Raw genomic sequence first — 18,402 nt, 5'->3', positions numbered from 1 at the left:
TCCAGGATTTTCCTCGGCTTCTGCCGATTGGTCACTAATACTGGCAGAAACACTTTCTGAAGTTACAGCAGCCAAGCAGTAGAACAACAACTTGAATTAAAAAGCGCCTTTAATGTAGTGAAACATCCCAAGGTGCTTCACAGGAGCATTGAGATTAAAAATTTGACACTGAGCTGCGTAAGTAGAAATTAGCGCAGGTTGCCAAAAACTTGGGCAAAGAGGTAGGTTTTAAGGAGCGTCTTGAAGGAGGGCGGAGAGGTTTAGGCAGGGAGTTCCAGAGCTTGAGGCCTAGGCAACAGAAGGCATAGCCACCAATGGTTGTGCGATTATAATCAGGGATGCTCAAGAGGGCAGATTTAGAGGAGCGCAGAGATCTCGGTGGGGAGTGGGGTCACAGCACTCCTGGCCCCAGACCTGTCACTCTGCCAGTGCTTCCATGCATGGCCTCATCTCAGACTGAACCCTCCCAGGAGGGTGTTGACCAGTATTCAGCCGGCCCAAAGCTGCTTGAAGGCGTCCTAGAAGGACATCTGCAGCTTCCACACAGGGAGCACAGCAGCCTTCCCAGACCCATGAGGCAGCCACAGTGGTGACACTGAGGCGAAGTCACAGGTTAGGCAGATCCTCAAAGTCGAGGATGACTTGCTTCCACTCAAAGTGAGTTCTCAGGTGGCTGAACAGTCCAATGCGGAATCGACAGTCTCTGTCACAGGTGGGGCAGACAGTGGTTGAAGGAAAGGGTGGGTGGGAAGCCTGAGCTGCTGCATACTCCTTCCGCTGTCTGCGCTTGGTTTCTGCATGCTTTCGGCGACGAGACTCTAGGTGCTCAGCGCCCTCCTGGATGCTGTTCCTCCACTTTGGGGAGTCTTGGGCCAGGGATTGCCAGGTGCCGGTGGGGATGTTGCACTTTTATCAAGGCGTCTTTGAGGGTGTCCTTGAAGTGTTTCCTCTGCCCACCTGGGGCTTGCTTGCCGTGTCAAGGCTCCGAGAAGGGCACTTGCTTTGGGAGTCTCGTGTTAGGCATACGGACGATGTGGCCCGCCCAGCAGAGCTGATCGAGTGTGGTCAGTGCTTCGATGCTGGCCTGAGCGAGAACACTGACGTCGGTGTGTCTGTCCTCCCAGTGGATTTGCAGGATCTTGTGGAGGCAGAGCTGGTGGTACTTCTCCAGCGCTTTGAGGTGTCTACTGTATATAGTCCATGTCTCTGAGCCATGTAGGAGGGCGGGTATCACTACTGCCCTGTAGACCATAAGCTTGGTGTCAGATTTGAGGTCCTGGTCTTCAAAAAAACTCTTAGGCGACTGAAGGCTGCTTGGCACACTGAAGGCGGTGTTGGACGTCGTCATCGATGTCTGCCCTTGCTGATAGTAGGCTCCCAAGGTATGGAAAATGGTCCACGTTGTCCAAGGCGTCACTGTGGATTTTGATAACCGGGAGGGGGGGCAGTGCTGTGTGGTGGAGGACCTTTGTCATATGGATGTTTAGTGTAAGGTCTATGTTTTCGTGTGCCTCGGTGAAGATGTTGATGATGGCTTGGAGTTTGGCCTCTGAGTGTGTGCAGACCCAAGTGTCGTCTGTGTACTGTAGTTCAATGACCGAGGATGGGACGACCTTGGATCGAGCCTGGAGGCAGCGGAGGTGGAACAGATTCCCATTTGTTACCGCTCGGAATGCTGAGCTGGGGCGACAGTTCAGTCTGAGCCCCTGGATTGAGATTTCAGTTTTATTTCTGTGAATCTCGGGATCTTTATTTCTCTCTCTAGATTTCTTTTCCCCCTTTTCTCTTTATCCCTATTTATCTCCCAATCAAATTTTCTCATTCTGTTTCTCATTTCTATCTCTTTCCTCACTTCTATCTCTTTTTCCTTTCCTTCCCTCTCCCCTTGAGTGCAGATTGTGAACATCCTCAGGTTTGGATCTTACCACCTTGTCTCCGCTCCCATGGCTCAGAGTTCTGCCACTCCGCGGGGGTACCGGCCGCTAAAGGGCCGGCTTCTTAACGCTGAAAATGGGTCCGGGGCGGAGCGGCAGCAGTGCGCACTTTTAGCGCATCACTACTGCCGCAAGCCCCACACCGCCACGAGTGTCGGCGGTGGCCCACACCGCTGCACGACCTCCCAGGCCGAATCTAGGTCGGGTCAGCCAGTTGAGCCCAAAGCGGCAGCCATTCGATTTTGACGAATGGCCGCCGCAAACGGGTAGTAACGGTCCTTCCCTGACCGCTAATTTTGGGGCCATAGTGCTTTAAGTTGGAAGCAAAAATGAAAAATTGCAATTCCATAAAAATATAGGAGGAAAACATTTAATATTGAACAAACAAAACGTACATTTTGCAGAGGATCAGTGTGTCTCAATAACACACACTTGACCACCATTGTACAATTCCCCCATTCACAGAATAGACCATAAAACTTCTCTACATAATATGCTGTCCAGTCCTTCACGTCAATACACTGGAGAAGTCTCAGAAGTATTTTATATGAAAATGATATAACATCCAGTGACGAATATTTTTAGCCACGTGTACAAGGCAGCAGAGCTTCAATATGCAAAAATCTATTGAAATCCAGGTGGACTGAGGAGCTCATTCACATTCCTTAATGAAGTTGTGGGACTCCACTGAAAGCACAACATTGTTGAGTCTACAATGCAATCAGACTTCGCAGAGGCATCAAATCCATTTCATGCCCTGTCAATTCACAACAAGGCTTTCTTCGCTACAATTTTGCATCTGCAGTTGCGCATCTCAGATAATTCCACGCTGTTCCTCATGGGAGTGGTGATGAAATGCAAAGGAGACTGCAGCATCCCAAGCAGACTGAAGGACCGTGTCTCGCAGTCCACGTTTATCTGCACAGTGATTCCACTGAGAGAGATCAGATGTACAATCTGAGCCCTCAGGAGGAGGACGCACCTGGTGTCCATTCACACATCGACGGCACTTCAATCTGCAGAAAGGAAACAGGTGGTCACATTACAGTTAGCTTCACATACAGACAACTCATAAAGGTACAGAGATTTACAAAACCACTGCAGTTTATTAATTAAGGAAAGAATGGACATTGTTCTGAATTAGAGAATGATTGACAAGTCACAGTTTAGTCCTTTAACTCGCGGTTGTCCTTAAGTTCTCCATTTCAGTGTCTTATGACAATGTTCTGACCTGAATGCTACAGATTTAACTTTGGTCAAGGGGAATCAGTTATGATTTGAGAATCCCTATTAACACACAACAGACAGCAACCGATCTTCAGTGTGTCATTTCCCCCTTATCAAGGAAGGGGAAAAATAAAGGCCCCTATTTTCGCCACGATTGGGCGCCATGTTTTTGGCGTGAAATCCTCCTTTTGCAACTTTGGCAAAACTTTGTGGGCCGGCGCCCACTGTCAGCACCAGTTTTATTTTTGGGGGCGTCCGATGACGTCATAACTGGGTCAGGTGCTGTTTTTGGCCATTTTTTCAGACAAGTGATTTTCCCCATGTGCGATTTTTTGAGTGCGGCGCAGTGGCCAAAAGCACCGCAAAAAATACTTCTGTTAACTTAAGGAAATCGGCGCGGTACACAAGAGGACATTGGAGCGAGGCAAAAGACAAATTAAAATACAAATGTATGATTATTTTTCACAGGGAACTCTGAAATCAGAGCAAGGGAAGAATATTTTTCAGAGGGAACTATTTCATGGATTTTCATCTGTTGCCGCCCCTCCCCCCCCCCCCCCCCGCTGTAACCCCCGGGCCGAAAGGACCCACTCCCCCCGCTGTAACCCCGGGCCGACAGGACCCACTCCCCCCGCTGTAACCCCAGGCCGACAGGACCCACTCCTCCCGCTGTAACCCCGGGCCGACAGGACCCACTCCCCCCGCTGTAACCCCGGTCAGAAAGGACCGGAGCCCCCCCCCCCCCCCCCGCTGTAACCCCGGGCCGAAAGGACTGCTCCCCCCACTGTAACCCCGGACCGAAAGGACCCACTCCCCCCGCCGTAACCCCAGGCTGACAGGACCCACTCCCCCCGCTGTAACCCCGGACCGAAAGGACCCACTCCCCCCGCTGTAACCCCGGGCCGACAGGACCCACTCCCCCCGCTGTAACCCCGGTCAGAAAGGACCGGAGCCCCCCCCCCGCTGTAACCCCGGGCCGAAAGGACTGCTCCCCCCACTGTAACCCCGGACCGAAAGGACCCACTCCCCCCGCTGTAACCCCAGGCCGACAGGACCCACTCCCCCCGCTGTAACCCCGGTCAGAAAGGACCCACTCCCACCGCTGTAACCCCGGACCGAAAGGACTGCTCCTCCCCACTGTACCTGCTGCAACCCTGGGTCAAATGGCCCTCCCGTTCCTAGTCCTACAGCAACTCCGGGCCTTGAAACTTCAACTCGCAGGGGAAGTGGGATCGGGGAGGCCATTCGGTCTGGTATTGCAACGGGTGTGGGGCGGGGGGGGGGGGAGGGGAGCAGTCCTTTTTGGCTGGGGTTACAGCAGGGAGCGGGCTTAAGCTTATTTCAGCTGTCAGTGAGCCTTTAGTTGCTCTGGCAACCTCAGCTTTCCGTGCATGCCCACAGAGTTTTCGGCGCACACTTGAAGCTCCGCCCCCAGATTTAACTTCGGGTAGCGCGCCAAAATTAAATTTTACTTTGGGAAAGTTGCGTTTTTTTGGGGCGCAATCGGGCAAAAAAAAAATCGTATGTTATTGTACGCAGGCGCCAAAAATCGGGAAAGTGGATAATAGGGGCAAAAGTCTCTGGATTGCTGATGCACCTCCCTTGCAACTGCGATACTTGATAGCAGTTTTCTTGTCGGGAACATTGTGTAATACAGGTAGGGATATTAAGGGAAGAAAAATAAAAAGTATATTGAAACCCCATCTGTGCTTTACACTTTTTCTCTATTAGCTCATCTTTGTAGCGTTGATTATTTCTAATTTTCAAGTGCCATTTTGGATAAGTCATATCTTTTATTCCCTCTCTCCCCGTGGGAAGTTATAATTCTGTTTTGTGTCACCTGCACTTAATTCTTCATATACCCCATTCAGCTTAACCAATATCAGGCGAACAGAGTCAACAGCAATCCATACCGTACCTCTACACCAACACATTATACCACTAAGTTTCCTTGAATTGGTACATTTGAAAATAGCTGCTGCTCAAGTTAACTGTAAAATTATAATAGTTACCTATCGTGCGTGTCACTGGCTGTGCTCTCATTTAGAGTAAAGAGCTCCTTAAGTTCTCCGAGGGAGAAGTGTCGTTCAACATCTTGCTCCTCATCCACTACACAGCTACTAAGTGCCTTCTTATGAGTCTGGCGCTGGAAAATCTTCTCCTCGATTGTCCCCGTCTGAAACACCACAGGACACTTATGATAAATTACCATTCAATACATTATTTCAATTTATTTAGTGCATTATCACATAATGCCTCAAAGCTCTTCACACAATTAATTATGTACTTGAGTACTAAAGCAATCATTTTGCATACTGTTTTGAAACCTGGACCACATTATCATCTGATAGGACACCGCACTTGATGAAAACAGCTTCCTTAAAATTAAACACATAAATAAAGCTCAGCTCAAATATTTTCTTTGCCAGAATTTATATTATAAAATGTCTGATACCAAAAATTTTCACAGAAAAGCTCAAAACTTAAGGGGATGCCATATTTTCCCTTCCCCTATGTATAAAAAATGCTTTGCAAAATGAAGAAAAATAAATTGAATTACATGGCACCTCATCAGATCCTCAGGGCGACTCAAAGTGCTTCACATCTATGGATTACTTCTGAAGTGCAGTCACTGTTGTTACATGGGCAAACAGAGCAGCCAATTCTGCACAATAAAGTCCCACATACAGCAATTGAAATAAATGGCCAGGGTGCCAGGAGAACTCCCTGCTCTTTTCATATAATGCCACTGAATCTTTACCATCCATCCAAACAGGCAGAGATGGCTTTGGTTGAAGTGTTTACCCAAAAGACATCAATTCAAAATGTACCGCTCTCTCAGTAGTGTTAGCTTAGATTATGTACTTAAATCCTGGAGCGGAGCTTGAACCCACAATCTTCTAACTCAGAAGTGAGAATGCTAGCAACTGAGCCAACTTGAAACTTAAAGTAGGATTGAGAAACCAAGCTAAATGAACAAGTTCAGATCAAGTATGATTTATTTGCTTAAATACATGTCAATTATTTTAAATCCGACTAACCCTAATGCAGTGTTTTGAAAAATCCAAATAAGTTATGGCAACTGGTACAAGGGCACTTGTGGCTGGATCTGTTCATCAAACGGAGTTATAAAAGGTAGCTGAACCAATTGCAAATTTCATAGGAAAACGTTTGATGTAGACTAGCTGACTCCCAGAGTCAGAAAAGGTTCCAAGAAAGAAAAGGACTAGGGGGGCTAGAAATTTGATAAATAACATAATTTCAGTGAAGAAATAAGAATTAAAATTGCGCCATTTTTTAAGGGGGTAAAGTTGGCCACAAAATACGCCAGTCGTTAAAAAACAGCGTTGCACGAGAACTTGTGGTAAAAACCACGATCTCGTCAACTTTAGCCCGAGGGAGGGGAGAAAACACAAAAAAAGGTTGCAAAAAAAAAAATCACAAAACATTTACAAGACCCTTAACTAAGTAATCGCTGCAAGAGAATTAAAAAATAAAAAAACTTTAACTTACCTTTTTTGCAGGTCTTCCTACTTACCGATGTTTGAGGCTGCAATGCCTGCTTTTCTCGTGCGTTTTTTCATCCGAGAACGGGTTCGCCGAATGGGCAAACTTAGGTGGTGTTTTTTTTCCGCATTGCACATTGACGATCCGCTTTTCGATGATATTTTGAAATGCCATTCTTAAACTTTGGGGAATTTTGTGCACTTCATTTAAGCACTTTTAACGCGAAAAAAATCGCTTTAGGCTGGGGAAATTCTAGCCCTAGGTTTCTAAACATTACTTGTAACACAATAGGTCAGTATTAGATTATTCTTCATTATTTTGTCTACCTGAGAAGTTAGATACAAGACTTTCTACTATAAATATATATATTTATTATATCAGATTATATCTTTTTAAGCTTAAGATATCAAGCGAATAAACAGGTCTGGCGTGATGCTCTGCCATTTTCAAAGACTCAAATGAAATCTTATGAAGGCACACTACCCCATATCCCCGCCCGCCCCCCCCCACCTTCTCCCCGGCACATTACCAAAAACTTACCTACATCAAGACAAGAATAGACATTGTTAAAGGTATGGGGAGTTGGCACTCGCCCATGAGGGAGATCTAAGATACGAAAGCTGAAATAATAGAGTAAGAAGATTGAAGAAGCTCAAAAGACATAACAAGCACATTTTCACAAGAAGATTGTGCCTCTGACTTACATCAAATCTGTCAATCTTTATTCCAAATTTCTAGTCAGAATATTATTAGCCATGAATAATTAACAGTCCAGTGAAATATCGCACATGGTTCGCCTATTGAGAGAGAAATAGGGGCTGAAATTGCCCCCTTTTAAAAAAAAAGAGCTGTTACTGCCTCAAATGGGGCGGAAATGAGTTTCCACCCAGTTGAGGCAGACTTTCCGGTGATCGGGACATTGTCCTCGTGTTTTTGAGGCGGAGAAGGTATCTGCCCTGCTCCTGTGCAAATGGCGGTAGTGACGTCATTAGAGTGTGCACCACCTAGTCCCTGTCCTCAAATAATCGTTCCACCGCTTGTCGGTGCCTCTGACAGCTTCGCATGGCGGGAAGCAGCCAGTGACTTGGTGGCGCGTCCGCCCTTGAAGGGGAGGGCACAATGCCGCGGCCACCATTTTATTTTAATTGTCGGCCGACTCTGTGATCGGCTCGACAATGGCGGTTACGGATTCGGCCAAGCCCGGCACCCCCTCTTGGGTGCTGGCCCACTGGCCCGGCTGAAGCCCTCCCTGATGGCCCAATGGGCGGCAAGTAGGCCTCGCAGCGTGCCTTCCCTTTAAGTGAAGGGGAGGGACGTAGCTAAGCATCAGCGCGACACGTCCACGTCGCTCTGACGTCATCAGCGTCGCTCTGACGTCATCAGCACGGCGCTGATGATACCACCCGCCTTCCACCAGCATTTTAAGTCCGTCTGCGATTCTGTGAACAGCAACTATAACAAACCATTAGATTCTTACCGACAAAAGCCTGTAGATGTAGCAAATCTTCTTCTGTCCATCTCGCCACACACGAGCCATCGCTTGCTCGTCATTGGCCGGATTCCAGTCTGGATCAAACATGACCAATCGGTTTGCACCAATCAGATTCAAGCCACACCCACCAGCTTTGCTGCTCAGCATAAAGATAAATTCCGGACTCTACAAGGAAATTAACAAATAATGAAACCCTTGCAAAACCCAAACCCAAATTGAAAATTTATGACAATCATAAAATCGAATTATAAATATTCATGGCTTTCCTGGCTAATCAAGGAGCATAATTTAAGACATTTGAAGATCTTCTCAAATGGCCAGAAAGTAAAATTCAGGATGAGTTAATATTTCAGGCCTAGACTCTTCACAATAACTGAATTCCAGCACAAAAAAACTAGTTGCATAATTATTTGAACTAGATAGCTGTACTTAATCATATTTGGCATTGTATGAAATACTACATATTGAGAAATATCCAATGAGAATGGAGAAGCTTAACTACCATTTTGGCTGGGATAGCTCAGTTTGGAATGGATATAGAAATCCACTTTTACAAAATTTGCATACAGCTGGAATTTGTGCACCATGTTATATGGAGGGATTTTGAAAGTATGAGAAAACCTTGTATGCAACCATTGTTTAAATTCAAGAGGTTTGACAGTAATTCATGTGCTAATAGTTGGCCTTTTTAATGATCAAAAATCACACAAAAAGTGGGAAGGGTCAGAGATCTTACAATAGGGAGAAACATAGCAAGGAGGGTAATGAAGGAGAGAGCATGCGCAAAACATTTGTCACCAGCTCACTAGTTTGAACACAGGCTAAGCTTAATATCATGTCCTGATAAGTTTTCTTTCACTGAGCTTTCTAATTTTCAGACATCCTGCTAGCTAGTGAGAAATTCTCATAGCTCCCTGCATTAAGAATATTGGTAGCGTTATGCAAAAAAAAAGTTTCTCAGCTCCACTTCGCAGTGTCTGCTGCTCCTTTACCACTCCTCCATCCATTTCTTCAGTGTCAATGGTAGCATTCTTGCCTCTCTGATTCAGAATTCCGTGGGATCAAGCGCAAAATTTGAGCACATAATCTAGAATAACATTTCAGCGCAGTACTACACCTTATTATAAAAAGGATATAGAGGCACTGGAGAGGGTGCAGAGAAGATTTACAAGGATGATACCAGAAACGAGATGTTATACCCATCAGGAAAGAATAAACAGGCTGGATCTCTTTTTTCTTGAAAAGAGAAGGTGGAGGGGTTACCTAATAGAGGTCTTTCAAATTATGAAAGGTTTTGATAGAATAGACACAAAGTCTGTTTCCACTTGTGGGGAAGAGCAAAACTAGAGGCCTTCAATAGAAGATAATTCATCATCATAGGCAGTCCCTCGAAATTGAGGAAGACTAGCTTCCACTCTAAAAGTGAGTTCTCAGGTGACTGCACAGTCCAATACGGGAATTACAGTCTCTGTCACGGTGGGACAGATAGTCGTTGGAGGAAAGGGTGGGTGGGGAGTCTGGTTTGCCGCACGCTCCTTCCGCTGCCTGCGCTTGTTTTCTACATGCTCTTGGCGACGAGACACTCGGTGCTCAGCGCCCTCCTGGATGCTCTTCCTCCACTTAAGGCAGTCTTTAGCCAGGGACTCTCAGGTATCAGTGGGGATGTTGCACTTTATCAAGGAGGCTTTGAGGATGTCCTTGAAACGTTTCCTCTGCCCACCTGGGGCTCACTTACCGCGTAGATGTTCGGAGTAGAGCACTTGCTTTGGGAGTCTGTGTCAGGCAGGCGAACAATGTGGCCCATCCACGGAGCTAGTCAAGTGTGGTCAGTGCTTTGATGCATGGGGCTGTTGGCCTGATTGAGAACACTCACGTTGGTGTCTGTCCTCCCAGGGGATTTGCAGGATCTTGCGGAAACATTGTTGGTGGTATTCCTCCAGCGATTTGAGGTCTCTGCTGTATATGGTCCACGTCTCAACCATACAGGAGGGTGGATATCACTACAGCCGTGTAGACCGTAAGCTTGGTGCCAGATCTGAGGTCCTGATCTTTGAATACTCTCTTCCTCAGGTGGCCGAAGGCTGCGCTGGTGCACCGGAGCCGGTGTTGAACCTCGTCGTCGATGTCTGCCCTTGCTGATAATAGGCTCCCGAGGTACGGAAAGTGGTCCATGTTGTCCAGGGCCACGCCGTGGATCTTGACAACTGGGGAGGCAGTGCTGTGTGGCGGGGTCAGCTTGGTGGAGGACCTTTGTCTTACGAATGTTTAGTGTCAGGCCCATGCTTTCGTATGCCTCGGTGAAGACAATGACTTGGAGTTCAGCCTCTGAAAGTACGCAGACGCAAGCGTCATCCGTGTACAGTAGTTCGACGACAGTGGTTGGGACGATCTTGGATCTGGCCTGGAGACGATGAAGGTTTAACAGGTTCCCACTGGTTCTATAGTTTAGTTCCACTCCAACGGGGAGCTTGTTGAATGTGAGGTGGAGCACTGCAGCGAGGAAGATCGAGAAGAGGGTTGGCGCAATGACGCAGCCCTGCTTAACCCCGGTCCGGACATGGATTGGGTCTGTGGTGGATCCGTTGGTCAGGATCACGGCTTGCATGTCATCGTGAAGCAGGCGGAGGATGGCGTCAAACTTTTGAGGGCAGCCGAAACGCTCCATAGTCCCTCACGGTTAACATGTCAAAGGCCTTTGTAAGGTCAAAGGCGGCCAGGTACAAGGGTTGGTGCTGTTCCCTGCATTTCTCTTGCAGTTGTCGCGCCATAAAGATCATGTCCATTGTACCCCGTAGTGGACGGAATCCGCACTGTGACTCCGGGAGGAGCTCCTCAGCCACAGGGAGAAGACGGTTGAGGGGGATTCTAGCGACGACTTGCCCAGTGACCGACAACAGGGAGATTCCTCTGTAGTTGCCGCAGTCAACTTTTTAAAAAGGTGGTCACGATTACTGCATCTATGAGATCTCCCAGCATGCTCTCCTCCTTCCAGATGAGAGAGATGAGGTCATGCATTCGTGCCAATAGTGCCTCTTTGCCATAAATTAATGCCTCGGCGGAGATTCCATCCGTTCCCGATGCCTTGTTGTTCTTGAGCTGACGGATGGCCTTTTCTACCTCGTGCAGGGCTGGGGTTTTCCTGAGATAGCGGCGGGTAGCATGCTGCGGGATGGAGTTGAGGACACTCGAGTCAAAGGCAGAGTCTCGATTAAGGAGATCTTCGAAATGCTCATTCCAGCGGGTCCTGACTGCCTCGGTGTCCTTAATGAGTGTCTCCCCGTTCTTGGCCATGAAATCAAACAGGGAATTCAGAAGGAACTTCTTTATCCAGAGAGTGGTGAGAATATGGAACTCACTACCACAGGGAGTGGTTGAGGTGAATAGTATAGATGCATTTAAGGGAAGGCTGGATAAGCATATGAGGGAGAAGAGACTAGAGGGTTATGCCGATAAGTGTTAGATGAGGAAGGATAGGAGGAGGCTCAAGTGGAACATAAACGCCGGACTGATTGGGTCAATTGCGTGTTTCTGTGTTGTATAACCCATATGATTCTATGTAAGTGCAGCATTGCCAGAAGTGCTGTCTTTTAGATGAGATGTTAAACCAGTTCTGAATGTAAAAAATCAAATGGCACTATTTAAATAGTAGCAGGAGAGTTCTCCTGGTGTCGGGCCAACATTTGTCCCTCAACCAACACAACCAAAAAAATTAACCTGGTTATTTATCTCATTTGCTGTGTGTGGGACTTTGCTGTGAGCAAATTGACTGCCATATTTGTCTATAAAACAATTGTGATTGTACTTTAAAAGGAATTCGTGGCTGTGAAGAGACATCTTGTGAAAGGTACTATATAAATGCAAATATTTATTTTCTTTCCCTCCCTTTCCTGCAGTTTAGAATGGTGTGTGGGGAGACAGTTTAGAATGGTGCGTGGGGAGACAGTTTAGAATGGTGTGTGGGGAGACAGTTTAGAATGGTGCGTGAGGAGACAGTTTAGAATAGTGCGTGGGGAGACAGTTTAGAATGGTGTGTGGGGAGACAGTTTAGAATAGTGCGTGGGGAGACAGTTTAGAATGATGTGTGGGGAGACAGTTTAGAATGATGTGTGGGGAGACAGTTTAGAATGATGTGTGGGGAGACAGTTTAGAATGGTGTGTGGGGAGACAGTTTAGAATGGTGTGTGGGGAGACAGTTTAGAATGGTGTGTGGGGAGACAGTTTAGAATGGTGCGTGGGGAGACAGTTTAGAATGGTGCGTGGGGAGACAGTTTAGAATGGTGCGTGGGGAGACAGTTTAGAATGGTGCGTGGGAAGACAAAGAGAATTGAAGGAAATGCAGGCAGCTGAAACAGCAGATATAAAGACCCAGACTCCCCCCAGACAGTCAGGAAGAACACTGCAACAGTACTAGCACCATTCCAAATAAAGACAGCATTGACTCAGATTCTCCAAACCGTTCAGCACACCTACATTTGAGAACCCTGCAATAAATTATTTAGGACAGTAATTCGATAACATATCGCACATGTCAGTAGGAGTCTCTCAGTGAAAACAGTCAAAAACAATGTTGCAAAAAATATCCAAAACGTCACTGACTTTTTTTGAATCTGAAAGACACACTACGTTACACTTGTATTAATTAATAGAAAAAACACCAATTTCATTGCAAATAAAGCAAGCGAGCACCCACCATCTCAATGTGTCGGTGTGCTGAGGATGTTACAGGCTCACCTAGAATTAATTTTAGGAATATGACTACTTCCTATCTGCAGCTTCATTTTACTAATGTGGACACCTCCGTACAAGAAAAAGTGTGATAAAGTACTGAATCCATAATGATAGGCCAGCCTGAAACAGGATGTAGCTTAGATATCAAATGAGGATATCAGGGACTTCCAAGTATCAATGGATAGCTACTCCAATATGTTCCTATAAACATGAAACATCTGTATATAGATAGAGCAATTCTGTTTATTGTTACTACCTGTACTATGTTGGAGAGCAAGTGAGTTGTCAGCTGCTATGGAGCTGCTAGCCAATATAACCCCACTTTTTAAAAAGGGGAGGGGAAGAGAGAGAACAGGGAATTATAGACCGGTCAGCCAGACATCGGTAGTGGGGAAAATGATGGAATCAATTATTAAGGATGTCATAGCAGCGCATTTGGAAAGAGGTGACATGATAGGTCCAAGTCAGCATGGATTTGTGAAAGGGAAATCATGCTTGACAAATCTTCTGGAATTTTTTGAGGAGGTTTCCAGTAGAGTGGACAAGGAAAACCAGTTGATGTGGTATATTTGGACTTTCAGAAGGCTTTCGACAAGGTCCCACACAAGAGATTAATGTGCAAAGTTAAAGCACATGGGATTGGGGGTAGTGTGCTGACGTGGATTGAGAACTGGTTGGCAGACAGGAAGCAAAGAGTAGGAGTAAATGGGTACTTTTCAGAATGGCAGGCAGTGACTAGTGGGGTACCGCAAGGTTCTGTGCTGGGGCCCCAGCTGTTTACATTGTACATTAATGATTTAGACGAGGGGATTAAATGTAGTATCTCCAAATTTGCGGATGACACTAAGTTGGGTTGCAGTGTGAGCTCTGAGGATGTTGCTATGAGGCTGCAGAGTGACTTGGATAGGTTAGGTGAGTGGGCAAATGCATGGCAGATGAAGTATAATGTGGATAAATGTGAGGTTATCCACTTTGGTGGTAAAAACAGAGAGACAGACTATTATCTGAATGGTGACAGATTAGGAAAAGGGGAGGTGCAACGAGACCTGTGTGTCATGGTACATCAGTCATTGAAGGTTGGCATGCAGGTACAGCAGGCGGTTAAGAAAGCAAATGGCATGTTGGCCTTCATAACGAGGGGATTTGAGTACAGGGGCAGGGAGGTGTTACTACAGTTGTACAGGGCCTTGGTGAGGCCACACCTGGAGTATTGTGTACAGTTTTGGTCTCCTAACATGAGGAAGGACATTCTTGCTATTGAGGGAATGCAGTGAAGGTTCACCAGACTGATTCCCGGGATGGTGGGACTGACTTATCAAGAAAGACTGGATCAATTGGGCTTGTATTCACTGGAGTTCAGAAGAATGAGAGGGGATCTCATAGAAACGTTTAAAATTCTGACAGGTTTAGACAGGTTAGATGCAGGAAGAATGTTCCCAATGTTGGGGAAGTCCAGAACCAGGGGTCACAGTCTAAGGATAAGGGGTAAGCCATTTAGGACCGAGATGAGGAGAAACTTCTTCACCCAGAGAGTGGTGAACCTGTGGAATTCTCTACCACAGAAAGTTGTTGAGGCCAATTCACTAAATATATTCAAAAAGGAGTTAGATATAGTCCTTACTATTAGGGGGATCAAGGGGTATGGCGAGAAAGCAGGAATGGGGGACTGAAGTTGCATGTTCAGCCATGAACTCATTGAATGGCGGTGCAGGCTCGAAGGGCCTATTTTCTATGTCTATGTTTTCTATGTTACTGGTTCTGTTACTTTAAATTTCAAGCCCTATGGCACGTTATCTCCATGCAGAGGAATCAGGAATTATTTTATGGCAATAAATTGTTGCATAAAGACATATGCTATCACTTACTGTGGGATTATTAAAACGCTCCACAATCTTGGCCCTCTTTTTTACTGTCATGGTACCATCCAATCTAACATACAGGTATCTGACAGAAGGAGAACACATTAAAAGGTTATTTTTCTTTCAGGTAGAAGTAAACATTATATGATATGAAACAAGAAACATACAGCTCATCTCATTCAGCTATAGGACCAATGTCTCCTGCAGTGCAGATATGGAACTACAGAAACCTAGAACAGAGATGAACCAAAGGACATTCTCAGGCCCACTTAAAAAAAAAACCATATGTACAATATATACAATTTCCTGTAGCTAAAACTGTGACCGAGAAGCTAATGTATCACGTTACCCATACAACGTCAGGTTCTGTCTCCATCGTCCTTATTGCTGGTTTACTTTTGTCACACCACCTCCATGGTGTCTACTGCAACCCTCAAAATAAATGATTTGAATGTAACCCTTAGATTGCTGGCAGCTTCAGCACCCAGTTACTCATTAAGTTTCAGCTCAAATACCACAATGTTGAAACAAACCCTACTACTAATGTAATAAAACCACTCGGATGCTAGGAGTAGTTTCATTACTGTAATATTATCTCTAAATTACAAATACACACAATATTTTCTTCAATTTTTTTTAACACTTCGGCTTACCACTTTTTCTTCACCATTCTCGCTTATATTTTTGTTATAACTACATTATTACATTCCTATAAAGAAAGGATTTGCATTTTATAGAGCTCATCATGATCTCAGGACATCCCAAAGCACTTTACAGCCAAAGAAGTACTTTTGAAGTGTAGTCACTGGTGTAATGTAGGAACCTGGCAGCCAATTTGTGCACAGCAAGCTCCCACAAACAGCAATGACATAATGACTAGATAATCTATTTTAATGAAGTTGGTTGAAGTATAAATATTGGCCAGGACATCAGGGATAACTCCCCTGCAGTGCTATGAAATCTTTTACATTCACCTGAGAGGAGAGATAGGACCTCAGTTCAACATCTCATCCAAAAGATAGCATCTTTGACAGTGCAGCACTCCCTCAGTACTACACTGGAGTGTCAACCTACATTATGTGCTCAAGTCTCTGGAGTGGGACTTGAACCCACAACCTTCCGACTCAGAGGTGAGAGTGCTACCCACTGAGCTAAGGAAGACACCTTGTAACATTTTTAGAAATTTTTAAACACTGTACTTTTTATTTTTGTATTGTTCGTATCGCCGAATCCATTTTGAAGATTCAAACCATTAAAAAAAAAGCCTCTGATTCACTGAAAGTTAGCTCCAAAAGTGGTAGGTTTTAAAGAACATCTTAAAGGAGAGAGAGATAGTGAGGCGGAGAGGTTTTGGGAGGAAATTCCAGAGCACTGGACCTAGGCAGCAAAAGGCATGGCCACTAGGGTTGTGGGGCTGGAGAAGGTTACAGAGATAGGAAGGAGCGAAGCCATAGAAGGATTTGAAAACAAGGATGATAATTTTAAGAGCGGTGTTGCTGGTCTGGGAGCCAATGTGCCAGCGAGCACATTGGGTGAACAGGACTTGGTGCAAGTTAAAAAACAGGTAGCACAGTTTTGGATCAGCGCTCAGTAGTCGAAAGATTGACATCACAGACACACAAGTCAATTTTTGATATGATTTTGCAGCATCAGAGAGGAAGCACAACTGACCAAACTGGTAGCGCTCTCAGCTCTGAATCAGAAGGTTATGGATTCAAGCTCCACTCTAAGATTTCAGCACATAATCTAGGATGATTCTTCAGTTCAGAAGGAGTGCTGCATTTCCATCATTCAGATGAGATGTTAATCACCACATTTGTACTGTTTGAGTTGACAGTAAAGACCCGATGGCATTATTCATAGAGCAGGGAGCTCTCCTTGTATCCTCCCACTTTAGGAATGGCCTGAATGTACAATAAATTGATTCAACACCATTTACAACCATAGCAGCCAACGTTTGTAGCTGCTGTCACTTTCAGCCCAAATCAATTCTCAAATCTGTTTTTTTTCTCTCCAAAATACCTGGGCCAATATCTTACAGGATTTAGTCACATAATTCTATCTTTAAAGCTTTTTGAAGTAAGGGGAGTTCCTCTTTTCCACATTATATAGGAGATCCAAACTGGTCCAATACTTATTTACTTGCAATGTCACACAACTTACCTCCTGTCTCTGCAGAGCTTCTCAAACAAATCCAGAGTCTGTGTGTAGTTTGATACCAGCACCACTTTATCAGAGCTAGTACTTCGAGTCATGGCCAAGATATAATCAAGGATAAGTATCTTGCCTGGAACAAGAAACAGTAAAACATGGAAGGATTAAAATTATTTTATTAAAAATCATATTTTCCACCCTGTCATTTAAATACAGAAATAGAAACATTCCACATGCTGTTCAAGAAAAACTGATCGCTTGTAAAACCTGGACCCTGAACTTCTTCACAACCGGGGGTATAACTCAGGGTGATTGCAGGCAGAGTGGAAAATGGGGTGTAACCCGGTAACGCAGGTCTCTGACCGAAGATAGCGGAGGGAATTCCCTCTGGAAGCATGGGCAGGCTGTAGTTTTGCCGGCCCCTTGGAAGCCGGACATCAAAAAAATTGTGCCAGAATTCCCACTGCTCGCACATCATCTTCCCAGCACAGACACGATGGGTCGAATGGCCACCTGTTGTGCCATAAACATCTATGATTCCATCTTCCTTGAATGTACTGCACACTGTTTCAGCGTTCGGTACAATGGAGCAGCACAAGTGGAATCCACAATAGTATTTCAAGGCTAAAACGTTCCAGAAAAGAAAATTCTATCCTAGTGAAATCAGCCTTCATAAAGGGGAGCCTGTTTCTACTAGATACAGATACTGCAGCCAGGCCTTCCCCCAATAGTAGTTCTGATGAGAGTTGAGAAACTAGAGCAGAGAAAGTTAAGGACGTTTTAACGGAGTTATTCAAAGTATTTGAAGAGATTAGGAGAGTAGATAGAGATTATTTCTGCTAGGTGGTGAATCAGTAACAAGGGAGCATACATTTGGAATTAGTATTAAAAGCATAAATGGAGAATTTAGAGGATTTGTTTTCAGGCACTGGGCCACTAGAATATAAACGCAAGTGTGTGTCATGTATCTTACATTATTATATATAACTGTATCCTAACATGCTATACATGACTGTAATAAGATATGACCTGTAACAACCAGCATACCTTACCACCAGGAGTGCACTTGCAAGAGACAGGTATATAAGGACATGTCTCAGGCAAGTGCAGCATTCCAGAGCTGTGAAATAAAGGTGCAGGTCCAGAGTGACCTTGACTTCACTACATGCCTAGTGTGAATCTGTACTGAGGGGACAGGACTTTACAGTGGCACGGCCAGCAACCCCACGTTATCCTTAGTAAAAAGATGTGTCCTAACCGGTGACTGGGCAGAGGCTTGCCCCGAGGAATTAAAACCCTTTCACAGGCACATGCATGAGCTATCACTACAAGCAGACTGCCTGATGTGGGGCAGCTGAGTAGTCATGCCTCTGTGAGGCAGAGAGGCATTTGTCCGGGAGCTCCACCGCGAGCACCCGGGGATCGTTCTCATGAAGGCCATAGCCAGATCCCACGTCTGGTGGCCTGGTATTGACGTGGACCTGGAGCTCTGCGTCCGAAG

The 18,402-nt window shown here is 45.5% G+C and overlaps 1 protein-coding gene across 1 annotated transcript in view; it reads right to left on the bottom strand.

Annotated features, from left to right (window-relative positions):
* Positions 1-2,288: 2,288 nt before the first annotated feature.
* rad54l (RAD54 like) overlaps positions 2,289-18,402 on the bottom strand; it is a 42,634-nt gene continuing 26,520 nt past the window's right edge. Inside the window, exons 14-18 of the mRNA XM_070886048.1 lie at positions 16,911-17,034; positions 14,754-14,832; positions 8,146-8,325; positions 5,174-5,337; positions 2,289-2,950 (exon numbers count right to left, since the gene is read on the bottom strand). Coding sequence (XP_070742149.1) covers positions 2,749-2,950; positions 5,174-5,337; positions 8,146-8,325; positions 14,754-14,832; positions 16,911-17,034 — 749 coding nt within the window. The 3' untranslated portion in view covers positions 2,289-2,748. The remainder of the gene's footprint in view (positions 2,951-5,173; positions 5,338-8,145; positions 8,326-14,753; positions 14,833-16,910; positions 17,035-18,402) is intronic.

The sequence above is a fragment of the Pristiophorus japonicus genome, chromosome 8 (genome assembly GCF_044704955.1).
Source record: "Pristiophorus japonicus isolate sPriJap1 chromosome 8, sPriJap1.hap1, whole genome shotgun sequence".
Lineage (NCBI taxonomy): Eukaryota > Metazoa > Chordata > Chondrichthyes > Pristiophoridae > Pristiophorus > Pristiophorus japonicus.
Note: the sequence above shows the minus strand (reverse complement) of the source record. Positions and strands in the feature narration are given on the sequence as shown.